The sequence below is a fragment of the Nicotiana tabacum genome, chromosome 11, assembly GCF_000715075.1.
Source record: "Nicotiana tabacum cultivar K326 chromosome 11, ASM71507v2, whole genome shotgun sequence".
Classification (NCBI taxonomy): domain Eukaryota; kingdom Viridiplantae; phylum Streptophyta; class Magnoliopsida; order Solanales; family Solanaceae; genus Nicotiana; species Nicotiana tabacum.
Window position 1 is genome coordinate 7,078,768 of NC_134090.1, and position 25,836 is coordinate 7,104,603.

Here is a 25,836-nt window from a genome sequence, read left to right on the forward strand (position 1 = left end):
CCATTTCTAACATGTCTTTGCTTCGACCGCATGCGTCATTCCGGCTTACTTTGTTTGTGCCTTGTTTAAGTGTTTCTGAAACTTTCTTTATCTCTCTCTTTATTTATTTCTTTTCCTTTCTTTTATTCACTTTGCCTTTTCTCTTTTTCTTTTTAGTGGTGGTCGAATCTTATGTGTATTGGCTACGTATCATGTCCCTGCATGAATCAGACCGCGCGTAGTTCTGCCACAAGTGCGGAAAATAAAGACACCACTTTTGGATTTTCAACCTTTACTAGCAAAACTTTTTATTACCAAGCAAAACATTTTTGAAAGGAAATTGACATACTTGATACAGACTACAGACTTTATGCCAAAAAGGGAAATACAAACTCCGACGAACAACAGACTTTGAAGATAAGGAAAATACAGACTCAAACTATGAATGTTTCAGAGTTTTGAATTTTGGCGCCCGCGGGGCGTCGTTCGGCCTCGCCGCGGGCTTTGGTGCAAGGCCCCTTTGCAGATATTTCAAATCTTCCATGATCTGGTGGACATAAATCATTATTGAAGCAAAGAAGGCGGTACGGGACATATACTCACAAGCTAAGCACTTTATGGTGATGTAGTGCCCGATATCGTCGATTCTTCCCTTGATTCTGTCCCTTTCCATAAGCAATCGCTCTATTTGTTGATTCCGCGTCCCCAACATTTGAGCGTTGTAAAGGAGTTGATCCTGAAACTCATTCATCTGTTTCTCCATTCGGGCCATTAGATCATAGTAGTGCTTCCTATCTGCTCTGGCATCTCGGGCTTGTCTGAAGATCCGCTCTTTGAGAGTGGATATTGTTCCTCTCAATATAGCGATGTTCCTTTCGTAGTCCCTCTTCATTTGTTGCATAGACCATGCTCGCTCTTCTGCCTTCTTTATCCATTTCACCTGAATTCTCGCTAGCCCAACTTTAGATTTTTCCAGGTCTTCTTGATACCTGAGGACTTTCTTCTTTAGACCGTTTATGAGCCTTTCATCAGCCCGGCTTCTCTTTGGGTTTCTGGTAGCTATTTTCATTTCCTGGATTTGAGCTTTGAGGACCTCGTTTTCCTGAGCTGGTTTTCTCTTTTCTCCCTCATCTGCAGCGATATGCAAATCTTTCTCAAATTTCAAATCTATAACTTGCTTCTCCAACTTGCCTATTGTAACCCTGTACTCGTGCTCTTTAGCCAACCAATCCCACTGTTCTTGCGACGCCTTGACGAATTCTTGGAGATGGGGTCTTTTAGCTGGCCTTTCGTGCTCAAGTTCTCTCATGTACCAAGCAAGGTATCCTGGTGCCACTTCGCCTTTGGCCTGATCCAGCACACAAGTATCTGCTTTTAAACATTGGCATTCATTCCAGATCTGACGGACTATTGCTTTAGGGAACTGTCCGTCAGGGCTAATCTCAATTACTTGAGCACTAAGATCTTCCTCCTGTGGCACTGTTTGGCATCTCCCAAGTTGTCTCAAAACCCGATATGGCGCGTAAGGCTTAAATAGAAAGTGGGTCCTAGCTGCCGGCATATGGATGACCTCGTCAACGGGCAACCATCCTAGTGTCCACTGTATTTGGCTGGCGGTGAGGATCCGAAAGAATGATTTCCACGCCGTAACTCTCTCGGGTAGACTGACCCCATTGATTCTTGTGTAGAACTCTTCTATGCAAGTTTTCTTCGAGGAACCATAACTCAAGAGCTGGGAACGGTGGCAGAGATGCTCAGTCATCCATATTTGTAGCAACAAGTTACACCCCTCGAAAAAGTTCCATCTGGCTTTGCAGACTGTGAGAGCTCGGAAGATATCAGATACTATCATAGGCGCAAGAGTGCTTTCATCTTGAGTGAGCAAGGTACTGACAACCCCAGCTATTTTCAGATCAATGTTTCCGTCTTTCCTTGGAAATACCAAAAGGCCCAAAAAGGTTATCATAAATGCCACTCATCTATGCTCGTCCCATTTCTGACGGTTACTTTTGCTGCACAACTTATTACACGGGTTGTTGAATCCTCCGACATGACTGTATCTATCGTATATGAAGCACGGATTACAAAAACCTGCGGCCAAATCTAGGTTATGGACCGGCCTGGGTATCTTTAACGAATCTAAAAACCGATGCACAGTGACAGCTCTTGGAGTAACCAGGTATCTTTGCCTCCACGGAACTTCAGCATTTCCGATGTACCCAGCTATTTCCTCCAAAGTCGGGGTGAGTTCAAAATCGGAGAAGTGGAAGACATTGTGTGTCGGGTCCCAGCAGGTGACCAAAGCTCTTATGATATCCCCCCGAGGCTGGATTTCCAATAAACCTGTAAGACCATTTAGATATTTCTTGACCTCATCTTGCCCTTCACCACCTAAATCATCCCACCATAGCCGCAACTTGAAAGGGATTTTAGTCGTTATTGAAAAAGGTTCATTTTGCATCGTGCTCGTCCTGCACATTTATTAAGGTGATTAAGCAAAAAATAAAATTTATTTGACTCAACCAATTGGCTATTTTTTTAATTTTTCACAGATTAAAAGAAAGATCCGATTCCGAACATGGCCTTTCAGCACTTCGGGAACGAAGATTTTGAGGCTGGATGAGTCAACCGCTCAAAAATCCAAAAAATGACTACAAGTGGCCGTTTATGCAAAGTCAGCCTTCCGGCGTCCCTTTTGGGAACATTCGGCTATTTTGACAAAAATGGCGTCACCCGACTTATTTATGACGAAAATTAAAATTTTGACATTTTTGTAAAGGGGAGGTTGGACCCGATGAGGGTTGCCTACGTATCCCGCACCCTGTGAGAATCAAACCGGCGTAGTTCGGGTAGATAAAACAAACTTCTTTTGAAAAAAAGACTCTTTTCAATGGCAAATAAAACCATTTTTCATAAACAAAAGCCTTTTTTTTTATTTTCTCAAAAATTCGATAGAGTTTCGATGCTATTTGGACATTGATTTTTTCAAAACAGGCGATTAACTACCTCTATCTCTCTTTCCTTAAAGTATTCAAAAGCCGGTCAACATGCAAGTCCGAAGCAAACAAATGCACAGGTAGCAAGTTGGATGCATCAGGATGGTCTTTTGTCGTTTGGGCAGACCTGTCCTAGACAGACCCAACCCCTGTGTTGAGCCTCCAAAGTCAAATGCACATGATGCAAACAAACGTTCCTACTAGGTATCCGGCATGAAGCTGAGTTATTCTAGGTTCGTAACCTGGGTATTTGTTCTAGACTGTGTACCCGAGCGGACAACTCGAGTCGAGGAGGGGGCTACGTACCGGGGACCCGCGAGATCGTCTGGCTTTGTAACTTGTCCGGCCTCTTTCTTATTTCAGGGCATGACACTAACAGAATAGGGAGTCTCAACCAGTAAGCACATCCCCAGAGGTGAGAAGAGAAGGGTTTCGTAGCAGTTTATATACAGTTTGGATAATATCAAAGCGATAAAAGCAACATTTTGCACATTTAGGCCAAAACATGTAATAAGATCAAATAATAAATGAAGCCAAATAATCTATCCTAGACTGATTTTAGGACCCTTTTCCATTGATTTTCAAACGTGTGACTTCTTGAAAGAGTGGTGTTTTCAAAAGCCAACCCTTTTTAAACTCTCAAACAATGATCTTTTTTCAAATTCCAAAGCCCCCTTAAGATTTCCAGGATGTTTTTTTTCTAAGGTCTCCCCAAAAGAAAAGTCAGACCAGACTAAAAGGGTCCTCCCCCAATTCTGTCCAGACCCCTATTTATACCCAAACTTTTTTAACCCTCTAGCTCTTAGGAGCATTCAGCTAATTAAGAGAGTGTTTCTGCCCATGATATTCTATGACAACCACTACTACATGTTTTTCTCATTTTTAATCCAAGGTTATGGGTGACTTAACTTATTTAATCAACTTCCCATGCCATTAAGCCTTGTTCCCCACTATTACTAAACAATTCATTAGTTTATTGGTACTTTAATACCCTACTGACAACCATTCAAACTAAAGCATTTTTCAAGTTTTGACACCCCAAATTGCCCCTGTGATGCCCTGAACAACTATTCTACCTCAAACCCCTGCGACCACATCAGTTATAACCAATTCCTAAATAAGAAACTTAATCACTGATTAACCTAAACTAATCCTTAATTAATGACTGAAAACAAATGAACTGACTCTAAACCAATAAACACATCATCTATAACCAATTCACAACTAAATTCAAACAATGACTCAATCAAAATTTAAGCAGTATGAATCAAATTATTATCAGGTTATTCTAACATTCAAGACTGTAAAACTAATCGACGACACTTATCGAATCGACTACACGAATTACAACACATACAATCAATAGCAAATAATCAGAATCGAACAGGCACAGAGGTGATTCGAGTCATATTGATAGAAACAGAGATTTATAATGAAACTTAACTAGTCGACAGAGCTCATTCGAATCGATTATATAGTTTATTATATACTCGACCATGACCAGAAAAAGTTCGACCAAATAAAAGGTCTTTGAAGAAGGACAAAATCAATCGACAAAAAATTGAAAAATCAATAAAACTACACTAAACAAATAAACAGATATAAACAAATACAAAATGGAACAAACAGGAAAGGAAAAATACCTCAAGAACTCGGAAACTGGACGACCCTGACTTGGACTCTGACTCGGACCTTTTTTGAGGTCGAACGGACCTTAATCGAGTGTTCTCAACTGAGAACACTTCGACTAAGGTCCACTAGACACCCAAATTCCTTTAATTCGGACAAACTCCAACCTTTGGTTTTCTAGGGTTCTTGGGGTTTGATTTGGGGTTCGAACGATTTTAGCCTGATTCGAACCAAACCAAAGGTGGTTTGGTAACGAGGGAGGTCTGGGGGCGTCATGGTGTGAGTTTGGGGCTGGTTGGGGTAGTTTCAAGTTTTGCTCGAATCTTCGATTGAAGATTCGAGAAGCTACAGGCTGATTCGAGCAAAACGGATAAGGGATTCGTAGAGAGGGTGGTTAGGTGCTCTAGGGGTGTTAGTTTCATGGCCAACGACATCGTTGCTGCCGGCTTTCAGGCGAAGGGGTTTCAGGGCGGCTAGGGTTTCGGGGGAGGTCTGTTTGGTTTAGTCTCTGAGAGAGACGAGATAGGAATGGGGGGTATGGCTTAGGGGGGTGTGGGGCGAGAGGTTGGACTTATATACGGGGGAGAGAAATTTAATCCCGACCGTTAGAACAATTAAGATCAACAGCCAGGATCAAGGAGATTAACCAATACGGCGTCGTTTGGTTTAAGTAGGGGGGTCTGTTTGAACCGGGTAACGGGTCGGGTTCGGTTCTTGGATATGGGTATTAATCTGTGACCGTTAGATGTGGCTTGGTTGAATGGCTGAGATTTTTTGCCATTGAAACGACGTAGTTTGGTTCCTATACTACGTCGTTTCACCATCCTGTGAGAGGAGCTGCCTGGACCGGGTTTGGGACATGCCATTGGGCCAGGGATTTGAGCCCAATCCGATTTTCCTTCCTAGTTTTCATTTTTGTTTTTGTTTTTTTTAATTTTCTTCCTAAATTATTTTCTAAAATTATAAACCAAGTTAAAAATACTACTTATCTTCTAATAACAATTATCACATATAATTAAATGCCAATTAACAATAAAATCACACAATTCAACATTAAATGCTAAAAATGCAAAGTACATTATTTTTTATAATTTTCATTTTCGTAAAATAAATCACTGGTTAATTAATCCTAAATTGTAAATGTAAATGCAACACATATAATTTTGTATTTTTCAGTAGTAAAAATAGAATAAACATGCACAGACAAATACAAATAAATCACAAGCAATACACAACTATTTTATTTTAAATTTTTGTGGGAGTAGTTCTTGTAGGGCAAAATTCACGTGCTCACAATTCCTAGCTTCAAGTTCTTTCATTTTTAATGGTAAATCTCAAACCGAGTCACGATTTTGCCGTCATCACTTTATAACACCCAATTGAATTCTAGTAAAAGTTTTTAGATCTGATTTTTTCTTCTTTTTAATTCAAGCTTGAAGCTCCTTCAACGGAGGCCAAAATTTTTCCCTCAAAGTAGATTTTTCTCGCAGCAAACCGACGAATGAAATCACTTTAGCCAACCGATCCCATCTCTAAAATTAAAGTAGAATTGACATATTTCGAAAATCTCAAAAATCGATATACACAGTAATAATTTGTTGTTGAACCCACAAAGTTAGATTTTGTCTTTTCAACAAAATGAAGTTAGAATACAAAATTAAACTTGATTAGAGTATTACTACAGTGGAGTATTAAACATAGAATCTTTTATTTGGCAGTGAGAAGCAGTGGAGATAGGAGTTTAGTACGAGATGTCGGGGGGGGGGGGAGGGGGAGAGGGGGAGTGAGAAGGAAGAAGATGGAGAGGGGGTAGGGGGTTGGTTAATAATAAAAAGATTTTTTAATGTGTTTAGTTTATATTTATCAAATTTTTATTATAAATTACACATGTCATTCATTAATTGGTTCATTTGACATGTTATTGGCCAGTGCAACTCACACATATAGTCTGCCAGACAGTGTTCACGAGATACATTTAATAGCCACTTAAAGTGTTTAAGTGGAAATAGTCTCAGTTTAGGTGTTCAACTGACCGTTGTAAATACTTGAAGGGACTGTTTATATATTTCGCCTTGTAAAAACTGATCAAACAAGTCTCAGAAGAGATAGAGACTATGTTATTGTAATTATACCAAGATAAACTATATGTCCAACTAATAAAAACAAATGAACCAAATCGATTTTGTCGCATAAATACATGCTGAAACAGACCTAAGGAGGTGCTTAATTAAATGAAATCCCATATCAACATAGCCAAAAAGGCAAAGTCCAAAGAAAGAACAATCATCTTCTCCCTGCTCCAGTTAAGCATGAATTAAAATAGACACATTACTTAAAAACATAGTACTTATATTACTACAAACATTAAAAACATAGTACTTATTTTACTACAAACATTCTCCAACTCCATATTTTAGCCATGACCCATGAGTATTAACAACTTCCCAAAGCAGACCACCAAAGGATGTGGTGCAGTCGATGAGACTGCTCCTCCCTTAACCAGAGGTCTCGGGTTCGAGCCCTGGGTATGGAAAAATCTTTGGTAGGGAGCACTTCCCCTCAAATGGGGCCCTACGCGGAGCGAATTCGGATATAGTCGGACTCCAATACGGATACCGAACACCGGATGGGACACCAAAAAAAAAAACTTCCCAAAGCAGAGCCCTAGAACTAGCTACATATTCCAAACCAAGCTCCATGATCAGCACTCCAACTCTATTTGCAGCCTCTTTTTTCCACCTGATAGCCCGGGGATGGACCCATATGGTGTCAAAAGGGTTTAGTTGAACCCGCTTTGTTGAAAAATTATACCGTACATATTGAAATATTATATTTAAGCAACCTACAAAGTGAATTTGGTTCGTTGTTTCTTAAAATTTGATAAAAAAGCAAATATATTTGTTGAAATTATTTATAATTAGTTAGTTTTATTTAGTTTAGTGACATTTATTTGTTTTATACTGAATTTTCTAGTTTGGTGTATAGCTCCAAAAAGTTGTTACTTGAATTAGTTTAGTATTTATAGATTTATTCTCTCCGCTCTTCAAATAACAACTTCTTATTAGTAACAAAGAAAACTCTAGATTTATTTAAATATTTTAGAGTTAACAAATTTTGTTACATTGAATTTTTAGAAGTAAAATTTGTTAAATTACTATCTACAAGCAGAGATAGATAAATTTGTTTGTATCTTTTGAAAAATATTTTTAATTTTATTAAAACTATAGAGTGCCAACTTTAGAATAACATCATATTGACATTTTGTTAAGAACAATAAATAAATAAATGATCAAATCTTGGTTGTCATACTCGGCATCATTTATACTATTACTTGTACTAGTCTTTGACTGAACCCGCTTGTGCAAATCTTTAAGTCCGTCACTGTAGTAGCCTCAGAAGAGCATGAGTGTTTCTTCAACTGAAAGCAGAGGAAACAAACAATATAGACTTGAATATAAAAAGAACTGTTACACTCAAATCATATATACCATAAGAAAACCTCACTTTAGTCTTAATTTCATTCTCTCTAAATTCATAGTTCACTCACACCTTCTAGTGCACTACCCGGATTTATTACCTAAACATTCATCCTGAGCAATTTCTTCCAGTGCAGCAGTGTTCGGATGTAACACCCCAAAGTTTTTAGATTAATACTTACATTCTCAATTGACCATCTATATAATGAGGATAAATTTTACTTCGGACTTTCTAAACTAGAATTTGACGATATATAAAAATTGCTTATTTTACATTGTGGTCATATTATAAGGAGGTGACATGATTTTGTTATGTAAAACACCATTTTTATAATTTATGTTAAATTAGTAAGAAACCGGATAAGAGATAAGTAATTTGGGCCCAATTGTTGATCATTATCTAAGTAATATATATATAAAATACAACTTTTCACAAGCATCTCTCATTTCATTCCTTCATGACAAGGAAAACCACAATCCTCTCCCCTTCTTATCTTTAGAAATATTATACCAAAACCTCCAGGTTCTTCAACTAATCAAGTATTGTTTTTGTTAAACCACAAGTTGCCCCGCTCTTTTATGGTAAGTTACTCAATCCGTTTTTACACTAGACAACTATTAGTAGACCAACCAAATCTTTTATGGTGATAAAGTACAGGACAGGTGCTGCCTAGATTTTCTGTTTTACAAATCCTTTATATACTAGTGTTAGTATTTTGATCATAATTTTTTGTACTAAACTGATATGGAGACGATTCAAAATTTTCTGGAACCCTAAGACGTATATCTATAACTTTTATAAAGACCACACAATCAAGTTTTTCTCTTTACATCTTTAGAATTAAGTCACAACACAAGACGGTGGTATTGTCCAATATTTTTATTTTGAAAATTTAGGGTGATTTTTACTAATATCATATTTAATTCGATATGTTAAAATAACTGAACTTGTATATATATTTGATTATGTATTTGATTATGGCCCTTGACAGGGAATTATGGAGGTCGAACATTAAGGTTGTAGGTTAGGGGAAAATTGTGAATATTTCTACAGCACAATAGAGTGAGACTATCCAGTTAGGAGTTAGACTAAGAATGTCATTGGTCGTCTATTGATGCATGGCTTTACCTGCTAGTTTTTACTATACCAGCCATCTATTTCGTATTTTGTATTCTGTATTTCATATCTCTTATATTGCTGTTATTTTATTATGCATTTTTATGGTACTAATATATCGTCTCCTGTTGCTTTTTTGAGCCGAGGGTCTCCTGGAAACAGCCTCTCTACCCTTCGGGGTAGGGGTAAGGTTTGCGTACATATTACCCTCCCCAGACCCCACTTATGGGATTATACTGGGTTGTTGTTGTTGTTGTTGTTGTTGTTGTTGTTGTTGTTGTTGTATACCCCTATAAAATCTAAGGAAAAGTATTTGAGGAAATGGACAGATTTGGTTGGTCTATGGCGTAGATGATTCGTACGTCCTCAAATTGTGATGGAATTATTTTATGGTAAAACACCAAGGTTTGTGTATAAACTTGATCTTGAAATCTCTGTACTTGATGGATATTTGGAAATAAATTGATACTTTACTTCATTTCTCTTCACTTTATATTGTTGTATTGGTTTTATCTCAATATTGCAAGATATTGCTAACTCGCCCACTCTTACGGATTGCTTGATCATTTTGCATTTTTGTGGAAACTTTGTCCTTCTTATGGCAGTGACTTTATCACTTATCTTGGCATGCCTCTTGATTCAGATCTTTTACCATCTTAACTTTGGATTTGTGGTTCGTCTTAAATTATGGAACTTGTCCGTGTTAAGTACGAACTAGGAAGCCATCTTTAATATGATTATTGATTCTCTTGACTATTGAGTTTCTACCCTACTTGATTTGGGGCTTCGGTCCATCTTGATATTTGATTATGCTTGTGTGGTGGCATGACGTACATATTACGCGAAAATGGATATTTGACAAACTCTCTTGGATTGATGTTATATGCTTTCTTGACACTTGAATCTTGAACATTAATATTAATATTTGGAAGCACTTCAAGGTTTGATATTCGATACATTTGGTATATTTGCTTACTTGTTTTAAATTTATGTTTCGTTTGAGCTACCTATGACTAAAAAGGAGAATTAGAGAATCTAATGGCTCCAAGACTAAAGTTTATATGCCACTAAGCTTTATGCTTAACGATTTTGTTTTTTATCATAAGTAATATGCGAAAAGAGATTTGAAGAGGACCTTTTGGAGTAAACTTTTCGGGGGATTATGTATATATCATTTGCATATTCACATAGGGTTTATATAATTTTGGGACTCTACATGATCTATATGTCACACTTGTGTAAGAAATTTTGGAGGCTTGTTGGATCTCAAGACCATATGCTTACTTGAATTTGGTGACTTGTTTTGCTATTCTAGGGGTGTGTTAATAACCCAAGCCTTGTAATATGCTAAATTTTTCCTTTGTCTTATAAATATGTACAAAAGAGAAGACTAGTTATCCTTTTATACTCGCTAGTTTGAGATTCATGTAAAATACGAACATGTAGTGATGTTGAGCGAAAAATATAATTTCGTTAGGAAGTTGCTTTAACGTGGTGATTATTTAAGAAGGGTTGTATCACATTATCTTGATACTTTTATATTGTATTTTATTTAGAATTTTTACGAAGTGTGTTTTCAAAAAAAACAAATATATTGCACTTAAAATCTTTGTCGCATGGTCCTATTTTCGCTACTGAATTTTTATGAATGTCTTTTAGATTAATATCATCTAAACATTGTATGTAGTAAATTAGCTTTGTTTCGTAAGTAGCACCTTTCCAAAATGGGTTGCTATACCGGAACTAACATTTTTGTGTCTTTTTATTCGGGATCTTTTGGGATTGCAACATGGTTCGTACTGAATATGTCTAGTTAGATCATTCCACTTGCACAAGTGTCCAACTTCCCTTTTGCTGTATTCGCTACTAGTATTTGACCCGTCAGTTCGACATTTTTGCAAACACTATCTCTATATGGAAAAACACCATCATTGTTATGGTAGAAGAAAAAAATTTCCCTCCTCCTCCCATCACAAACTCTACACCATTATCATTGATTTACATTCAAATCCTCTTGATCATATTTAACACGATTGGTGTTGGAATGATCTACAGATTATAAAGTAGTAGCCAATATTCTTTCTTCGCTTTTGTTTTCTTTGCATATTTTAGTTACCTCCTGACAAAATACTTCTCATCTGTATATCGAGACCAGAAAAAATATTTGGAGAAGAAATTGTTGAGATTTGTCATGTGGTTCTTGGTTTCTTCCATAAATTTTGGGTTTGTTATCAGTTTTATCCACTTTATGGATTTCCGGTTGGTCTTACTATTTATGCTATTGCCATATCTAGCAGTGCAGTTCTATTTTATGACGACTAAGTCTACTCAAATGACTGGCTTCATTATGCTATCCGGACAAAAATGTATATTTGTGGCTCAAACTTCTCTATTCGAGCGGATTAAGGCTCGTCCGTATGATGATCTATACTTACTGGTTCTTAGAAAGATGGTACTGTGAGGTAAAGCCAAGGAGGTGACTATTATTGGTGATGGTGTTCTGAGGCTCCAGGGTCGCTTATGTGATCCTAATGTTGATTGCATGAGAGAGTTGATTCTGGAAGAGGCTCATATTTCGCATTATTCTATTCATCTAGGTGCCATGAAGATGTATCGTGACATGAGGCAGAATTACTGGTGGTGGCGGATAAAAAAGGACATAGTTGGGTATGTATCGAGGTATCTAAATTACTAGCAGGTTAAGTATGAGCATCAGAGGTCGGGTGATTTACTTCCGCAGATGGTTATACCGGAGTTGAAATGGGAGTGCATCACTATGATTTTGTGGTTGGTTTGCCACGGTTGTTGAGGAAATTTTATGCCATTTTGGTCATTGAATAGACTGACCAAGTCTGTATGCTTTATTCCGGTGATGATTATATATACTTCGGAGAGGTTAGCTCAAGTTTACATGGAGGAGATCGTCCAGTTGTATGGCTTGCCTATTTCCATTATATCGATTAAGGTACTTAGTCCAATTTGTATTTTTGGAGAACGGTACATGGTGAGTTGGGTATCCGGATAGAGCTCAGTAGGGCCTTTTATCCACAAACTGATGGGAAGTGTAGACAATTCAAATTATAGAGGATATGCTTATGGCATGTGTGATTGACTTTAGAGGGTAGTGGGATAGATTTTTGCCATTGGTCGAGTTTGTATATAACAATAGCTATCAGTCCAGTATTGAGATGGCTCCATTTGAGGTTTTGTATGGCTGAAGATGGCATTCCCCTATCGGTTGTTTTGAGTCCGGCGAGGCTAGGCTATATGGTACTGATTTGGTAAATTATGCCTTAGATAAGGTCAAGTTGATTCAGGAGCGACTTCGAACATCTCCATCTAGACATACGAGTTATGCATATCAGAAAGTGTGTGATTTCTTATTTATGTAGGGTGACAAAGTACTTTTGAAGGCCTCACCGATGAAAGGTATCGTGAGATTTGTGAGAAGAGGCAAGTTAATTCTAAGATTCATCAGCTCACTCGAGGTTTTGGAATGAGTTGATGAGGTTGCATATAGGATTGCTTTGCCTCCTAACCTATCGGGAGTTTATCAGGTATTTCATGTGTCTATGCTCCGAAAGTACCATGCTGACAAGTCCTATGTGTTGGATTATAGCACAATTCAGATGGACGAGGGCTTGAGTTACGAGGAGGAGCCAGTTGCCATTATTTGATAGAGAGGTTCGCAAGTTGAGGTCTAAGGAGATTTCAACAGTGAAATGACTTATTAAGTCTCCTTCACTGCTATGAAACTCTGACTTAGGATCTAATTTGCCCATGATGTTTTAGTTGGGTTCATCCCATTGTTATCGGGTATATAACTTGCAAGTTCCCATTAGTGAATTTAAGTCATATCCTGAGATGGATTTAGAACTTGATGTTATTGAATTTCTACAATAATCTCAAGTTAGATTCATAATCAAATTTTCATAGGTATTTAGTAAATTTCACACACACGTACAAAAACAAACAAAAGATTTGGACAGAGTTAAATCGCATAGTGGTGTTCAAAGTTGTTACGACCAAAATAATCCGGTGACATGCGGAAGCTAGTAAAACAAACCATGAGTGACGATAAATCAACCAACAAAAGAGAAATATACCAAACAAGACACAAACATATAACGTGGTTTAGTCAATTTGACCTACGTCCACGGGCGAAGATGAGCAATCCTCTATATAAAAGAGAAAAATATCGAGAGAATAATCTCACGAAGAGGCAAACACAAGTGGCACACGAACACTTATCCGGAAAAGCTCTCCCCCCTAAACAAGTCTCTCAAACCCCATCTGGATACATTATGGATGATACTGAATGAGAAGAAAAGATACTTAATTTATAGAAGTCCCAAGTTTTTCGTCCAAGAAAAAATGACTAGCCAAATATAGAAGAATTATAATTTCCTTCTAAGAAAAAGAAAAACTCAACTATGGTAAATATGTTGTCATTTTCTTCAAGAGATAGGAAAATCAAATATGATAAGAAAATCATGACAAACAACTAACAATTATGAGCAAGATGGCGTGTTTAAATGGAAGTAGTTATCATATTTAGAAAGGCAAGATGAACGATATTCTATTTGTCAAGAAAATATATTTACCTATATTTGCTTATAGTAAACCTGAATCTATGCCATATGAGCATTGGGAATTTGAGCATTTATAGACAATGAATTGAAGATAATATTTGAAATCATATTGTGAATTTTACAATGGGTTGAAGACTGGAGATTTATTCACGGCAAGATTTTCTGATTGCCATTTTGATAAATCAGTATACCCAACATTAGGAGGAGAAAATAAGCAGCTGAAAAAAGAGATAGATTGGAATGCATTATCACTATCTCATTTAGATCCTCGAAGAAATTAATGTGAACAGGAGGTTTAAAGATAATTCATTTGCAAAATATTACAAATCAATCGCTAAATGCATCCACTAACCTACCAAGGATGACTAAGTCACATATTCCAACCGATAATGCTCTCATTTGAGTTGATATCCTGGCAGAACAATCAATTAAAGCAAATGAATCTAAGCCATGGTTGAAATATGGTAGACCAATAGGTTCTAATGACAAAAATCCTCGAAGAAGAAATTGAGCAAATGATCATAATACAGAAGTAGTGGCTCAAGAAGAGCCCCGAGACATAACAAATGATAAGACCTCAAGGGAGGTCCAGGTACCTGAAAATAATGAGAATGACGATATCTCAATAAGTTATGTATCAACGGGAAAAATATGAAACCGAAATAATATTATTATCAATAACAGTTTTACTTATAATGTTAATGTTGAAATAATGTAACAAGATGAGGGTCTTGAACCAAAATCTATTGATGAATGTAGACAGAGAAATGAATGGTCAAAATGGAAAGACGATATCCATTCAAAATTAACTTCACTTGAAAAACATGAAGTCTTCGGATCTATAGTTTGAACACCTGAAGGTATAAAGCCAGTGGGGTAAACATGAATTTTTATACAAAAACAAAATGATAAAATGAAGTCATTAGATATAAAGCGCGACTTGCGATACAAGAATTTTCGCAAAGACCTGACATTGATTATACGGAGACATATTCTCCTGTGGTGGATGCTATCACGTTCAGATATCTTATAAATCTGGAAGTGCATGAAAAACTTGTTATGCGTCTAATAGATGTTGTCACTTGTCACGACCTATTTATATGGATCATTAGACAATGAAAATTTTATAAAAATCTCTAAAGGATTTAAAGTGCATGAAGCATATAAAAGTTTTCGAGAAACTTGTTCAATAAAGCTTCAGAAATCCTTATACGAATTGAAATAATTAGGGCGCATGTGGTATAATCGCTTGAGTGAGTACCTGTTGAAAGAAGGGTACGAGAATGATCCAATTTGTCTTTATAAAAAGGTCTGAATATGAATTTGTTATAATCGTTGTGTATGTTGATGATTTAAATATCATTGGAACTCCTGAGAGCTTCCAAAACCTGTAGATTGTTTGAAGAAAGAATTTGAAATGAATGATCTTGGAAAGACGAGATTTTGTCTACAAATTGATTATATGAAAAATGAAATTTTTGTTCATCAATCAACATACACCGAAAAGATCGTAAAACGATTCTATATGGATAAATCACATCCATTGAGTAGTCCGATGGTTGTAAGATCACTTGATATAAATAAAGACCCATTCCGACCTCATGAAAATGATGAAGAGCTTCTTGATGCCGAAATACCATATCTTAGTACAATTGGGGCATTAATGTATCTTGCCAACAATTCTCGACCACATATAGCTTTCTCAATAAGTTTGTTAATACAATTTAGTTTTTCCCATCACAAAGACACTAGAATATTATTAAGCATATATTCGGATACTTGCGAGGGACCATTGATATGAGTTTATTCTATTCAAATGAGTCTAAGGCAGCATTAGTTGGTTATGCAGATGCAAGATATTTATCTGATCCACATAAAGACCGATCTCAGATAGGTGTAAGGCCCCGTGAAAATTTCTACTCAAAACCCGAAATCTCATAGCACCAAATTGGGACCATGTGTTAGAAATTCGTGCATTAGAAAGTTAAGGAATTATGTTTCCCAGAAAAGTGCATTTATACAGTCCATTATGCGGTCGCATAATGGCTATGCGGACCGCATAGTCGCCGTAGAGTCAGACAGTTAATGGTTAATTTGAGGTCAACTATGCGGCCAATTGTGCGATCGGATAATTAATATGCAGGTCGCATAGTCATCGCATAATCCCCTTGGAATTTTTGTGAGAAGCAGTTCTGCGGTGCATTATGCGACTGCAGAACAGGTATGCAGACCACATTTCTGTCGCATACCCAGACAGTTTGTTCAGGTTTTGGGACCATTTTTGCGGTCCATTTCGCGGGCCGCATGTCCATTATGTGATCGTAGATTTTGTGGGGGCTCCTATTTTCTAACTTTTAAAATCCGACCTCATCCTATTAAAAACACCCATTAGACTTTTTTTATGTCATTCTTACTGCAAATAGAGTGAGAGAGAGAGAGAGAGAGAGCTCTAGAGGGAGAAACTAACTCTCAAACCTTGCCAAAACTTTGAAGACTTTCAAGCAAAATTTGCTAGGCTTTCACCCCAAGAGGTAAGAACTTGAGCCCTAATCTCTGGTTTCGAAATTCACACTAGAATGTGTAATTAGCTTGTGGGTTCATGGGTATAAAAATGGATTTTCTTGCATGCATAAGAGATAACAATGTATGGGGAAGTTATGAGCCAAAAAATAGTAATTGGGGTATAAGATGATGAAAATCTCTCACCAAAGGGTCCTAAAATTACAATGGACACTTAGTACTTGATTGTATACCTAAACGAGCTAGAATATTAATCATGTCTCTAATTCTTGGTTCAATTTGTAATTTTCATAAAATAGATTGAAGTTGTTAAGGGTCCCGAAATTTTGTAAGAATTTAAAGAAAGCTCTATTGAGGTATGTATGGCTAAATCCCCCTCTTATTAAAAATTGAACTCTGTTGGTATGTGTATGTGCAAATATAGTAAGACTAATAACTTGATTGATGTATTGATTGTTATTTTACATGAATTGGTTTTGGAATTGTATATATATAAACATGAAAAGTGTGCCTCAATGTGTGCAAAGTACTATCCTAGATATTTGAAGATGTGCAAAGAATATGAACCAGGTGTTGAAATTGCCTAGACTTCACATCAAGATTTAAAACTGAGATTGTCATGCTAACTATGTGAAATCTTACCTATGCTTGCAACTTAAATTGCTTTTGTATGTGCCTATGATCATAAATTGCAAGGTTGGCATTGAAAGTAGAAATGATACGATAATTGTGGCTTTAGTGCCAATGAATTGATATAATAAATATGAAATAAAGATTCAAACGAGATGATTAATGAGAAAGGAACAACGCCTAGGTAAGGCAGCCTAGCCGATCGGGCCGTGATCGGATACCATGCCGCACAAATGGTAGTAATGTGCTGATATTGAATTCCAAAAAGGAGAATAAGATTGTGCTTGAGGTATATGTCTCAGATGAGGCAACCTAGCCAATCGGGTTGTAATCGGACTCCGCTCAAGATAGTTGTGGTATGTGAATAATGATGAACAGTATGAAATGTCCCAAACTAAAGCTATGGAAATGATGTGAAAGTTATATGATTATTTTATGTGATGATGTGGTGCTCGGTTAAAGCTTTTGATTGTCTCTTGTGATTTCCTTGTTCTTCTATGATAGTTCTTTCTAATAAGCTGGTGTTTAGTTATACATACTAGTACTATTCCATGATACTAACGTCCCTTTTGTTGGGGGCGCTATATTTTCAAATGAATGTAGATGGCTCCATAGCGGACAATGCCTATCGCGCGTAGCAGAGTATCCTCCTCACATAGTCTTGGTGAACCCCTTCCTCTTTCAAGGGGGTATATTGCACATCTTTTGTTGTGGACTTCCACTTTTGAGGTATAGCTGGGGCCTTATTGCCGGCGTTGTCATAATTATCTTTTGTATCTTTAGAGGCTCTGTAGACGTTTGTGTGGGTTATGAATGGGTGTTGGATGGGTCTATGAACTAGGTTGTAATCTCAAACTCTTGTTTCTCTAAATTGTGACTGTATGTAATCTTGGAACTTAACTATGGTTTAAGGTTGTAATATGAAGTGATCTATCAATGCTGAATGTACAATCTTTCCTATTGTCTAAGTCAACGAAAATATGGTTCCCTTAATCATATGGAGTTGGGTAGGAAGTGTTAAAAAGACTTGCTCAGTTGGGATCACTCGATTGAGCACCAGTCACGCCTCCCGAGGTTGGGGCATGACAATAGGCTACTTATTTACATGTGGAGTTACAACCATATCATGGCATTCAACAAAACAGACTATGGTTGCTACTTCTTAAAATCATGCAGAGATAATAGTCATGCATGAAGCAAGTCGAGAATGCGTTTGGTTGAGATCAATAACTCAACACATTCAGGAAACATGTGGTATTTCTTTAAAAGGAAATATTCCAACAACATTGTATGAAGATAAGTCGGCTACCCGCACTCTGTAACCAGAATAGGGCTCTGGACTTAAAACCAACCGCTTTTAGAAGTTTGGAAGGCGGCGCATAAACTAGTCGGACACTCTTGAATCGATAGGCTTACCAGACGTCTCTGTCTATTCAATTGATTTTGTTGCAGACTTTTCCCCATGTCTATTTGTTCCGCTGGCCCTGTAGCTAAAGTCAAGCCTCTTCATTCATTCATGGCAATCAGTCTAGTAAGGAAGAAGTGAGCTCTAGCCTTAGTCTTAGTACGCGCACTCCGACCTATGGCTTTTCGATTATTTCGATCAGACAGAAGCTGGGTCGGACGACTTTCTTTTCCCTAGCTTGTCGAATCACATCCCCGCACAACGACATTCTTTGTTTGTGCGCCCCTTACCATTCTCGCTCAGTCTTTCAATGGCTGGGAAGGCAGTCGTAGAAATGAAGCCTATTGCCACGCCGACCATCAAATACATGAACTTCCGGAGTCCCTATCTAATAGTCACCCCCCTCCCTTACTGACTAAGGCTAAGTTATACTACATGTATAGCTCAACTGAAATGAGGATATATTAAAGGAGACGGAACAAAATATATTTCAACAAAATTCTTCTTCACTTATGATTTTCAAAATAATAGTGAAATAGATGTTCAACAAGTTCGTCCAAGTAATAATTTAGCGGATCTGTTTACTAAGGCATTATCAACCTCAACATTTGAGAAGTTAATATACAAGATTGAAATGCGGCGTCTCCGAGACCTTAAGTGATATTTTAATCAAGGGAAGTAAAAATATGTGTTGTACTCTTTTTTTTCCTTAACTAAAGTTTTATCCCATTGAGTTTTAATGGGGGGAGTAAAAATAACTCCAAATGTTTTACTATTAAGCTCTTAATGATGCATATTTTTTTTATATGACCATCCAAGGGGAGTGATGCAAATAGTATGTGGATGAAGTTCATGTATAAATACCTTGTGGATAGATTTCTATACTTTATGTCCATCTCTTATACTATTTTACTATAGTAGTTTTCACTTTGTATGCCTATAAAATTTTATGTAAATGACATTGGAAAGACACCAAAAGAAGTAAAATACTCCCTTTTTCTATATCTGTTTCTTATTTATATTTTACTAATAAATTACTTTTATTTAGTAACAACGGTAACATTAAGAGCTCGTTTGATATGAGGGATAAGGAATAATTAATCTTGGGATTAAATTTAAGAAGAATTTATTCCATATTTGGTAGGTAAAAAATTGTGATATAATTAATTTTGGGATTAATTATCCCAAAATTATTGTATTTTTTATACTTATAGAAAAATAGAATAATTAATGCCGGGACAATTAATCTTTAGAAAACTTCTATACGACCAAAGGACCCTTATTTGTGCACATCGCCCGTAGCGTATTGGTCCTAAAGTGCTCGAACCAGCCCATTTCCTCCCCGACCCGAACAGATGAAACCCAAACCCATAAAAGGCGGGACAAAAAACCGCTATCTCTCGAGCTTTCACTCTCAGTAGTTCTTCTAAGTTCCAGAACCTCACCGGCGAACCATGGCGGAGCTCCACCCTTCCACCGCCACTTCCTCTAACATCTTCTCCCAGAAAAATTCCGGTCCACCGGACGACACTGTGTATTTCTCCATATACCCAGATTTCTCCTTAAACCCAACTTCTCCACCCACCACTATAACTTCTCAACTCCAATCCCTTCACCTCCAAATCCTCCAAACCCTATCCCCTTACACTTACAGCTACATATGGCAACACGAACCCTTCACCCTCTCACTTTCCGCCACCGCCACCCTTCCCCATCTCTCCGGCAAACTCCGTTACGGCGACAACCTCGAAGACGAATGGTTCGTCGTATTCCTGCTATTCGAAACCTCAAAACACTTTCCTGATGTCTCGATTCGTGTTTGGGACAGTGACGGCGAGTTTTTGTTAATTGAAACCGCTTTTCATCTCCCCCGTTGGGTTAACCCGGACACAGCGACGAATCGGGTTTTCACTCGAGGTGGGTTTCTCCATATTATCCCTAATTCTATAATACCCTCTACCCCGGAACTTCGCGAGGCGTTAGTTTTATTAAGCAATAATATCCGTTCTCTTCAAACTAGAGCACCCGAGGGAGTGCAGCGTCAGTTAGAGAATAGGTTAAAGGAGTATCCTAATAGGGCGGAGAAGAATGTGCATCGGGTTAGGGTTAGGGTTCCTGTGTCAGTGGCAAAGGTGTTAAAGCATGAGCCTTGTTTGATTTCACTTGCTGTTGAAGGGTTTTACGATAGGGATATAGATACAATGAAGTTTGCAGCGAAGATGGATAAGTTTTTGGAGAGAGGGAGCGGGGAAGAGCTGGTGCAGGTGGTGGTTAGGATGTCCAGGGCAATGTATGCGCAGTTGGTGCAGCAGACGTTTCAGGCGCCAAAACGCTATCCACCATTGCCACCTAAGAGTGATTTAGGTGCTTATTTGGAAGCTGAGCTAGGGATGAAGATTGCTTGTGGATTTGAGATGATTTATCAGTTGAGAAAGACACAGGGCATGGAGGGAAAAGGGAGTACTTGGGATGCATTTAGACAGAGTCTCGAAAGGAGTGGGTATTTTGAAGGGTTGTTGCCGGGATCAAAGGAATATAAAAGATTGATGCAGAATGCTGAGGAGTATTACAAGAATAGTTCACTGCATGCTCGAGAAAGGTACCTGTTGTTTGTCTGTTTGTGTCAAAGCTTGATTTTTTTTAATGAGATTATAGAAGATGCATGTTTACAGACCTATTAGAGTTTGTTTCATAAGCTTTGGTACAATTGGTTTCTTGGGTAGGACGAGTTCAATCTATACTTGGCATTTGGTGTATATATGTCTAGTTAACTTCTCTGCCAAGGGAAATGGTGTATGCAATGGCTTCTTGAATGATATTATTGTGAGATAACAAACAAAACTGTGGGTTGCACCACTAACAATATCTGTAGATTTGGGTAATAATAAATTATGCCATCGAGTTTATATTATCAATATGAAATTTCTGCATACCGGGTAATAAAATGGGCATTGCCTGATCAGGATCTGTCTGGTATCATTTGCAACTTCACGAATCCTAGGTAAATATCTCCTGGTGCATCTGTTTAGCTTTATTTCTTGTTTATATGATGATGCAATAGCTCCTATCAATTGTATGGATTTTCAATAATGAGTTCAAATTGTTGTATACTTTCCTATGCATCCTAGATGTCAAAAGGAAAATTTGAAGCAGAATTTGTGTATACAGATATGATCTGGATTTTGGAACTTTTTGCCTTATTTATTTAATAAAAAAACTTGGAACTTGATTTTGAATCTCCGAGAGTTGTTAGTCTTTGAATACTTATGTTCTGTACTAAAAGGAGAACTTGAAAATGGTAACGTAAGTGACATGGTCATATTGTTTACTGTAATGGTACTTTTTTTCTCTTGGCTTGATTCACCATTTTCTCCACTTATTGCTTGATGTGCTGATAATACTGTTTATATTAATCTTGTCTGAGATGCCCTTGTGTGTCATTTAAGTATTCCTTAACCTATTACTAATCAACTTCTTGAAAAAGCAGTGATATGCTAAGTGCTCCAGTGCGAAGAATAGATGAGATCCTTGCTCTTCCTGAGTCTGCTGATGACTTTAAGGATCAGGAGCTGCCACCCTCTGATGATGATTCTTGGCTTTATGATGGGGAGGATGAGCTAAATGCCGCTCTTCAAGAGAGGCAAAGGGAGATGGAACTTTACAATTCAAAAAAGAAACAAAAATCAAAAGAACAGGATGGGCCCAGCAATGATTCTGATAATTTTGATCTTAAAGATATATCAAAGTCTATGCAAGCATTTGTCACGAAAGTGGCCAGCTATGAAGGTGCAGAGGTTCCAGAAGACAGGTTTTTGTCCTTCATTCTTCTCATTTCAGCACGTGGATTGGCATATACTTGGTTTCTTTTGTTTTATTTTTACTGACGAGAGGTTAGATTGTACCATCTTGTATTTATCGGGGTTGTGCTATTTGGATTAACTGACTTGCTGATTATAGTGATTGTCTTTGGACGTTTTCTGGGGTCCAAGTTTAAAATAGATCAGATAGTTATGAAGCAAGAGATTGCATCATAAATTTGGTCATAAAAAATAGGTTCCTTGTAATAGTCTAATAGATATAAAGTCAAAGGAGGGCTAGTTTGCTTAAATATATCGTATCTATATTCTTTAGGAGCAGCATCTTCTTGAAAATAAGGGTGTAGTGCGTGTGTAGTGCGTCAAACTGGTGAATAAAGGACATGCGTCCATCCTCTATAGCTTATTTTGGCTTATCCTCGTCTCCTATAGGAACGTAAAGGAAGTGGACTTTGATGTGGATCGCTTTATGAAAGACATGGAATCATTTGTGAGGCGTCAGGGCTCTGGAGACACTGGCAATGATGTTGATATAGAAGAAGAGTCATCATCGGATATGGAGTTTGGTGAGTCACGTTTTTTATTTCTTCAAGTAGATCTTTTTAGTAGCAATAGCCAAATGTTATTTATTAATTATATATGCAGATTGGAATTTTTCGCTTATTTATAATATTAGTGGGTCTGCCAACGAAAATTGCCTAGTTTTAGATGGATATCTCACAGCTTTTACTTTCAATTTTTCCTACCATAGTTTGTTGCTTTTTTTTTTGTTGGGGGAGGGGAGGTGGGAGAGGCCGGAGGGATGTGATACCTGGTCTCCCTTAGGCTGGGTTTGGTTGAGGTAAAGTGGTAGGGCGCCATATCATTTTTCTTGTTGGTTATGGAGGTGAAGTGATAGTGGAAGGCTCAGCTGCTCCTCCATGACAACTTTTACCCATCATTTCTAATGTGTCCGAATGTGGACAAAAAATCACGTTTATATAAGGAAGTCAACCAGGTAGTTTCTCTCCCTTATCCTCCCTCCTCTTCCTGGGGAGGAACTTAACATAGTATTGGTGTAAGTTCATCTTTTGAATTCACTAAGTTTACAATCCCAAACTCCTGCCAGAAATGCTAGAGGATTGGGGGTGGGAGGGACATGCTCAAATTTAAAGCATCTTCTGCATGTCCACCCCCCCCCCCCCAAAACCCAAAAAAATGCAAAAGAAGAAGAAAAAGTTGACATTTTTTGGACATGCAGATGAATCTGAAGATGAGAATGATATCACCGAGCCATCTGATGATGAGGAAGGTGCCGCTTTCATGGATTCATATTCGGACTCTCTGAATGAGGAACTTAAAGGTAGCACACTGAGCAATACATTTGTCCGTGCACATGAACAATCCGTTAAGAAATATGAGGTTAGTCCACACTTTCAATTAAATCTATATTTGTTTTCTGATCTTGGCTGGGGATCAGGTCTTAGCTGGTAGCAATTTTCCTGCTACATTAAATTTACAGTTTATTCCTGTGCCCCAACATCATTTCAGCATTGACAAAAGTGTTTATGTGGCAAAAAATGGGTTCTTGTAAATGTAGCATATTGCTCGCACATACCCCGATTCTGTAAATTAGAGGCAGAAGACAGAAAAGTGAAAAATGCCATCATACATTGCATTTCAAGTTACAAATAATATTGCTAAGATCACTCATTGGACAAATTTATGAAGCAGGGAACATCTAATGCTACAGAAAGCATGGAAGAGGAGTTCACTCCAGTGGATGTGGATTTCAATCTTGTAAAGAATTTCCTCGATTCATTTTCTTCTCAAGAAGGACTTCCTGGACCTGCTTCTAACTTGCTTGGACTCATGGGCCTACAGTTACCACCACCAGATGCTAGCAAAGGAAAATAAGCATATTTTTGTCCAGCAGCCAGCTTATTTCTCTACTTCCTTTTCTGTATCCTGTTTGTTTATGATTGCCATGGAGATGATGGTCGTCTGGAGGCTTAGCTTGAAGTTAAAGATTGTCCACATTCTAGTGTACTCATGCATATTCCCATAAATGACAAGCTAAAGCAACACAACTCCAGGAGCCACCACCTTGAAACGAAGTTTATATATTGTGTCAATCGTTCTGCATCAGATATGTTCCAATATTAATCGAGAATTCTTGTTGCAAGGAATGATATTTTTGACGAGATTAATAGCCGATACATAATAGATCTTAGATGCCATGATCTGTTTTTGGCCAAGAGGCATGTGATGCGATTGTATCAGTTTGAGTTGTGAGAGGTCCTCCCCTTAAGGGGGAGTTTGGTGTGTTCATTGTATCTATTTTATCTTCCCCTAGTTACTTTTAAGTCGGACACAAGATTTTGAAAAGAAATTAGACGATTGAGTTGAGAACAAGAGGAGTTTTTATGAAGCTATGCAGTAGTTTATCTACTGTTATAGTTGGTATAATATTCAATTTGCGAATTGTCCATTATCATTTGGTGCAAGTTTATTGGTCAAATCCCAACAGAAAACAAATGTGTTGGATGAGTCTCTTTCTCATTTGTTCAAATTTTGTTGTAGATTTTTATATTAGCATTGCAGGAAGCAGTAGGTGCTTGATGAAATTCCTCAAGCACAAATACTTGATGAAATAATTGATATAAGCATCAGGGGCAGAGCTAGTGTTCTGGCTAAGGGTGTATTGTGGGTCGGGCCTAGCCCGGGACCGCTAGCAAATGGGCCAAACAGGCCGGTTTAAATGGGCCGGTCCCTAACGGTCCTAAAAGCCCATTGTGGGCTGGTCCTCCCCAAAATAGACCGCGAGCCTGGGACCGTTTAGCCCAGGATCGGCAGGCGGGCTTGGGCCATTTCAACTGGGCCAAACGCTATTTTTCAAAAAAAAAAAAAAATTGCCAACGGTTAGAAGTTTAAAAACTAGTCGTTGGCCTGCAATATTAGCCGTTTGGCCTTTTCAAAAATAGTCATTTGGCCCCCAAACTTTTTATAATTACACTTCTTTCCTATTCTCAACTATAAATACCCCCTCATTCTTTCATTTTTACTTACAAATTCATCAATCTCTCTCTAATTTTCTTCTATAATTACTTACTTTATTATTGCATTTTTGTGAAAAATTGTGAAGTTGGTGAATTGAAGTATTCAAGTCTTCAACGATATACAATTTTCAACAAAGTTGTTCGTCAATTCGGTAAACTCGTTCCAACTCTTAAGTTTTAATATTATAATTTTGTTTGTTTTAGTTTGTATAATTATAATTAATATGACCTTTTCTTTGAAAAAAATGTTTGGTGGGAAGGGAAAATCTAAAATTGGTGAATCTACTCGCCAAGCTACTACTCCTCCCCCGGCTCCCCGACCCAGACCTGTTACCCGTCCTCCTCCACCTGTTATTCTTGATAGTGATAACCCTTGTTTTCAATTTTCCGATAGTCAATTTTGCCATGGTGTTGCACCAGGTCAACAATTAAATGATGAAGTTATGAATGCTCTTTATCCTAATCAAACTATCTTTGAAAATGATGAGGAAAATGATGATTTAGATGATACACCTACTAGTCATGTTAATAACCCAACTGATAATAATCCAAATGATGCCCCGCCTGACCCTCCTGTAGTAACCCCTACTTTTAATAGACAACCTTCTAAACGGACCGAAACATCTCTTGTTTGGCACT

The 25,836-nt window shown here is 37.6% G+C and overlaps 1 protein-coding gene across 1 annotated transcript; it reads left to right on the top strand.

The window, feature by feature from the left end:
• Positions 1 to 19,635: 19,635 nt before the first annotated feature.
• LOC107775383 (protein ecdysoneless homolog) lies at positions 19,636 to 24,629 on the top strand. The gene is made up of 5 exons (XM_016595106.2): positions 19,636 to 20,943; positions 21,832 to 22,152; positions 22,592 to 22,725; positions 23,400 to 23,560; positions 23,873 to 24,629. Exons 1-5 carry the CDS (start codon positions 19,799 to 19,801, stop codon positions 24,053 to 24,055), a joined length of 1,944 nt encoding a protein of 647 aa, XP_016450592.1. The 5' UTR covers positions 19,636 to 19,798; the 3' UTR covers positions 24,056 to 24,629.
• The last annotated feature ends 1,207 nt before the right edge of the window (positions 24,630 to 25,836 follow it).

Bases quoted from the DNA above. Each gene is read 5' to 3' on its own strand.
- LOC107775383 (XM_016595106.2), top strand. From the start codon at position 19,799: ATGGCGGAGCTCCACCCTTCCACCGCCACTTCCTCTAACATCTTCTCC. The intron at 22,153-22,591 runs GTTTTTGTCCTT...CGTCTCCTATAG, and splicing joins GCAGAGGTTCCAGAAGACAG to GAACGTAAAGGAAGTGGACT. The intron at 23,561-23,872 runs GTTAGTCCACAC...TTTATGAAGCAG, and splicing joins AATCCGTTAAGAAATATGAG to GGAACATCTAATGCTACAGA.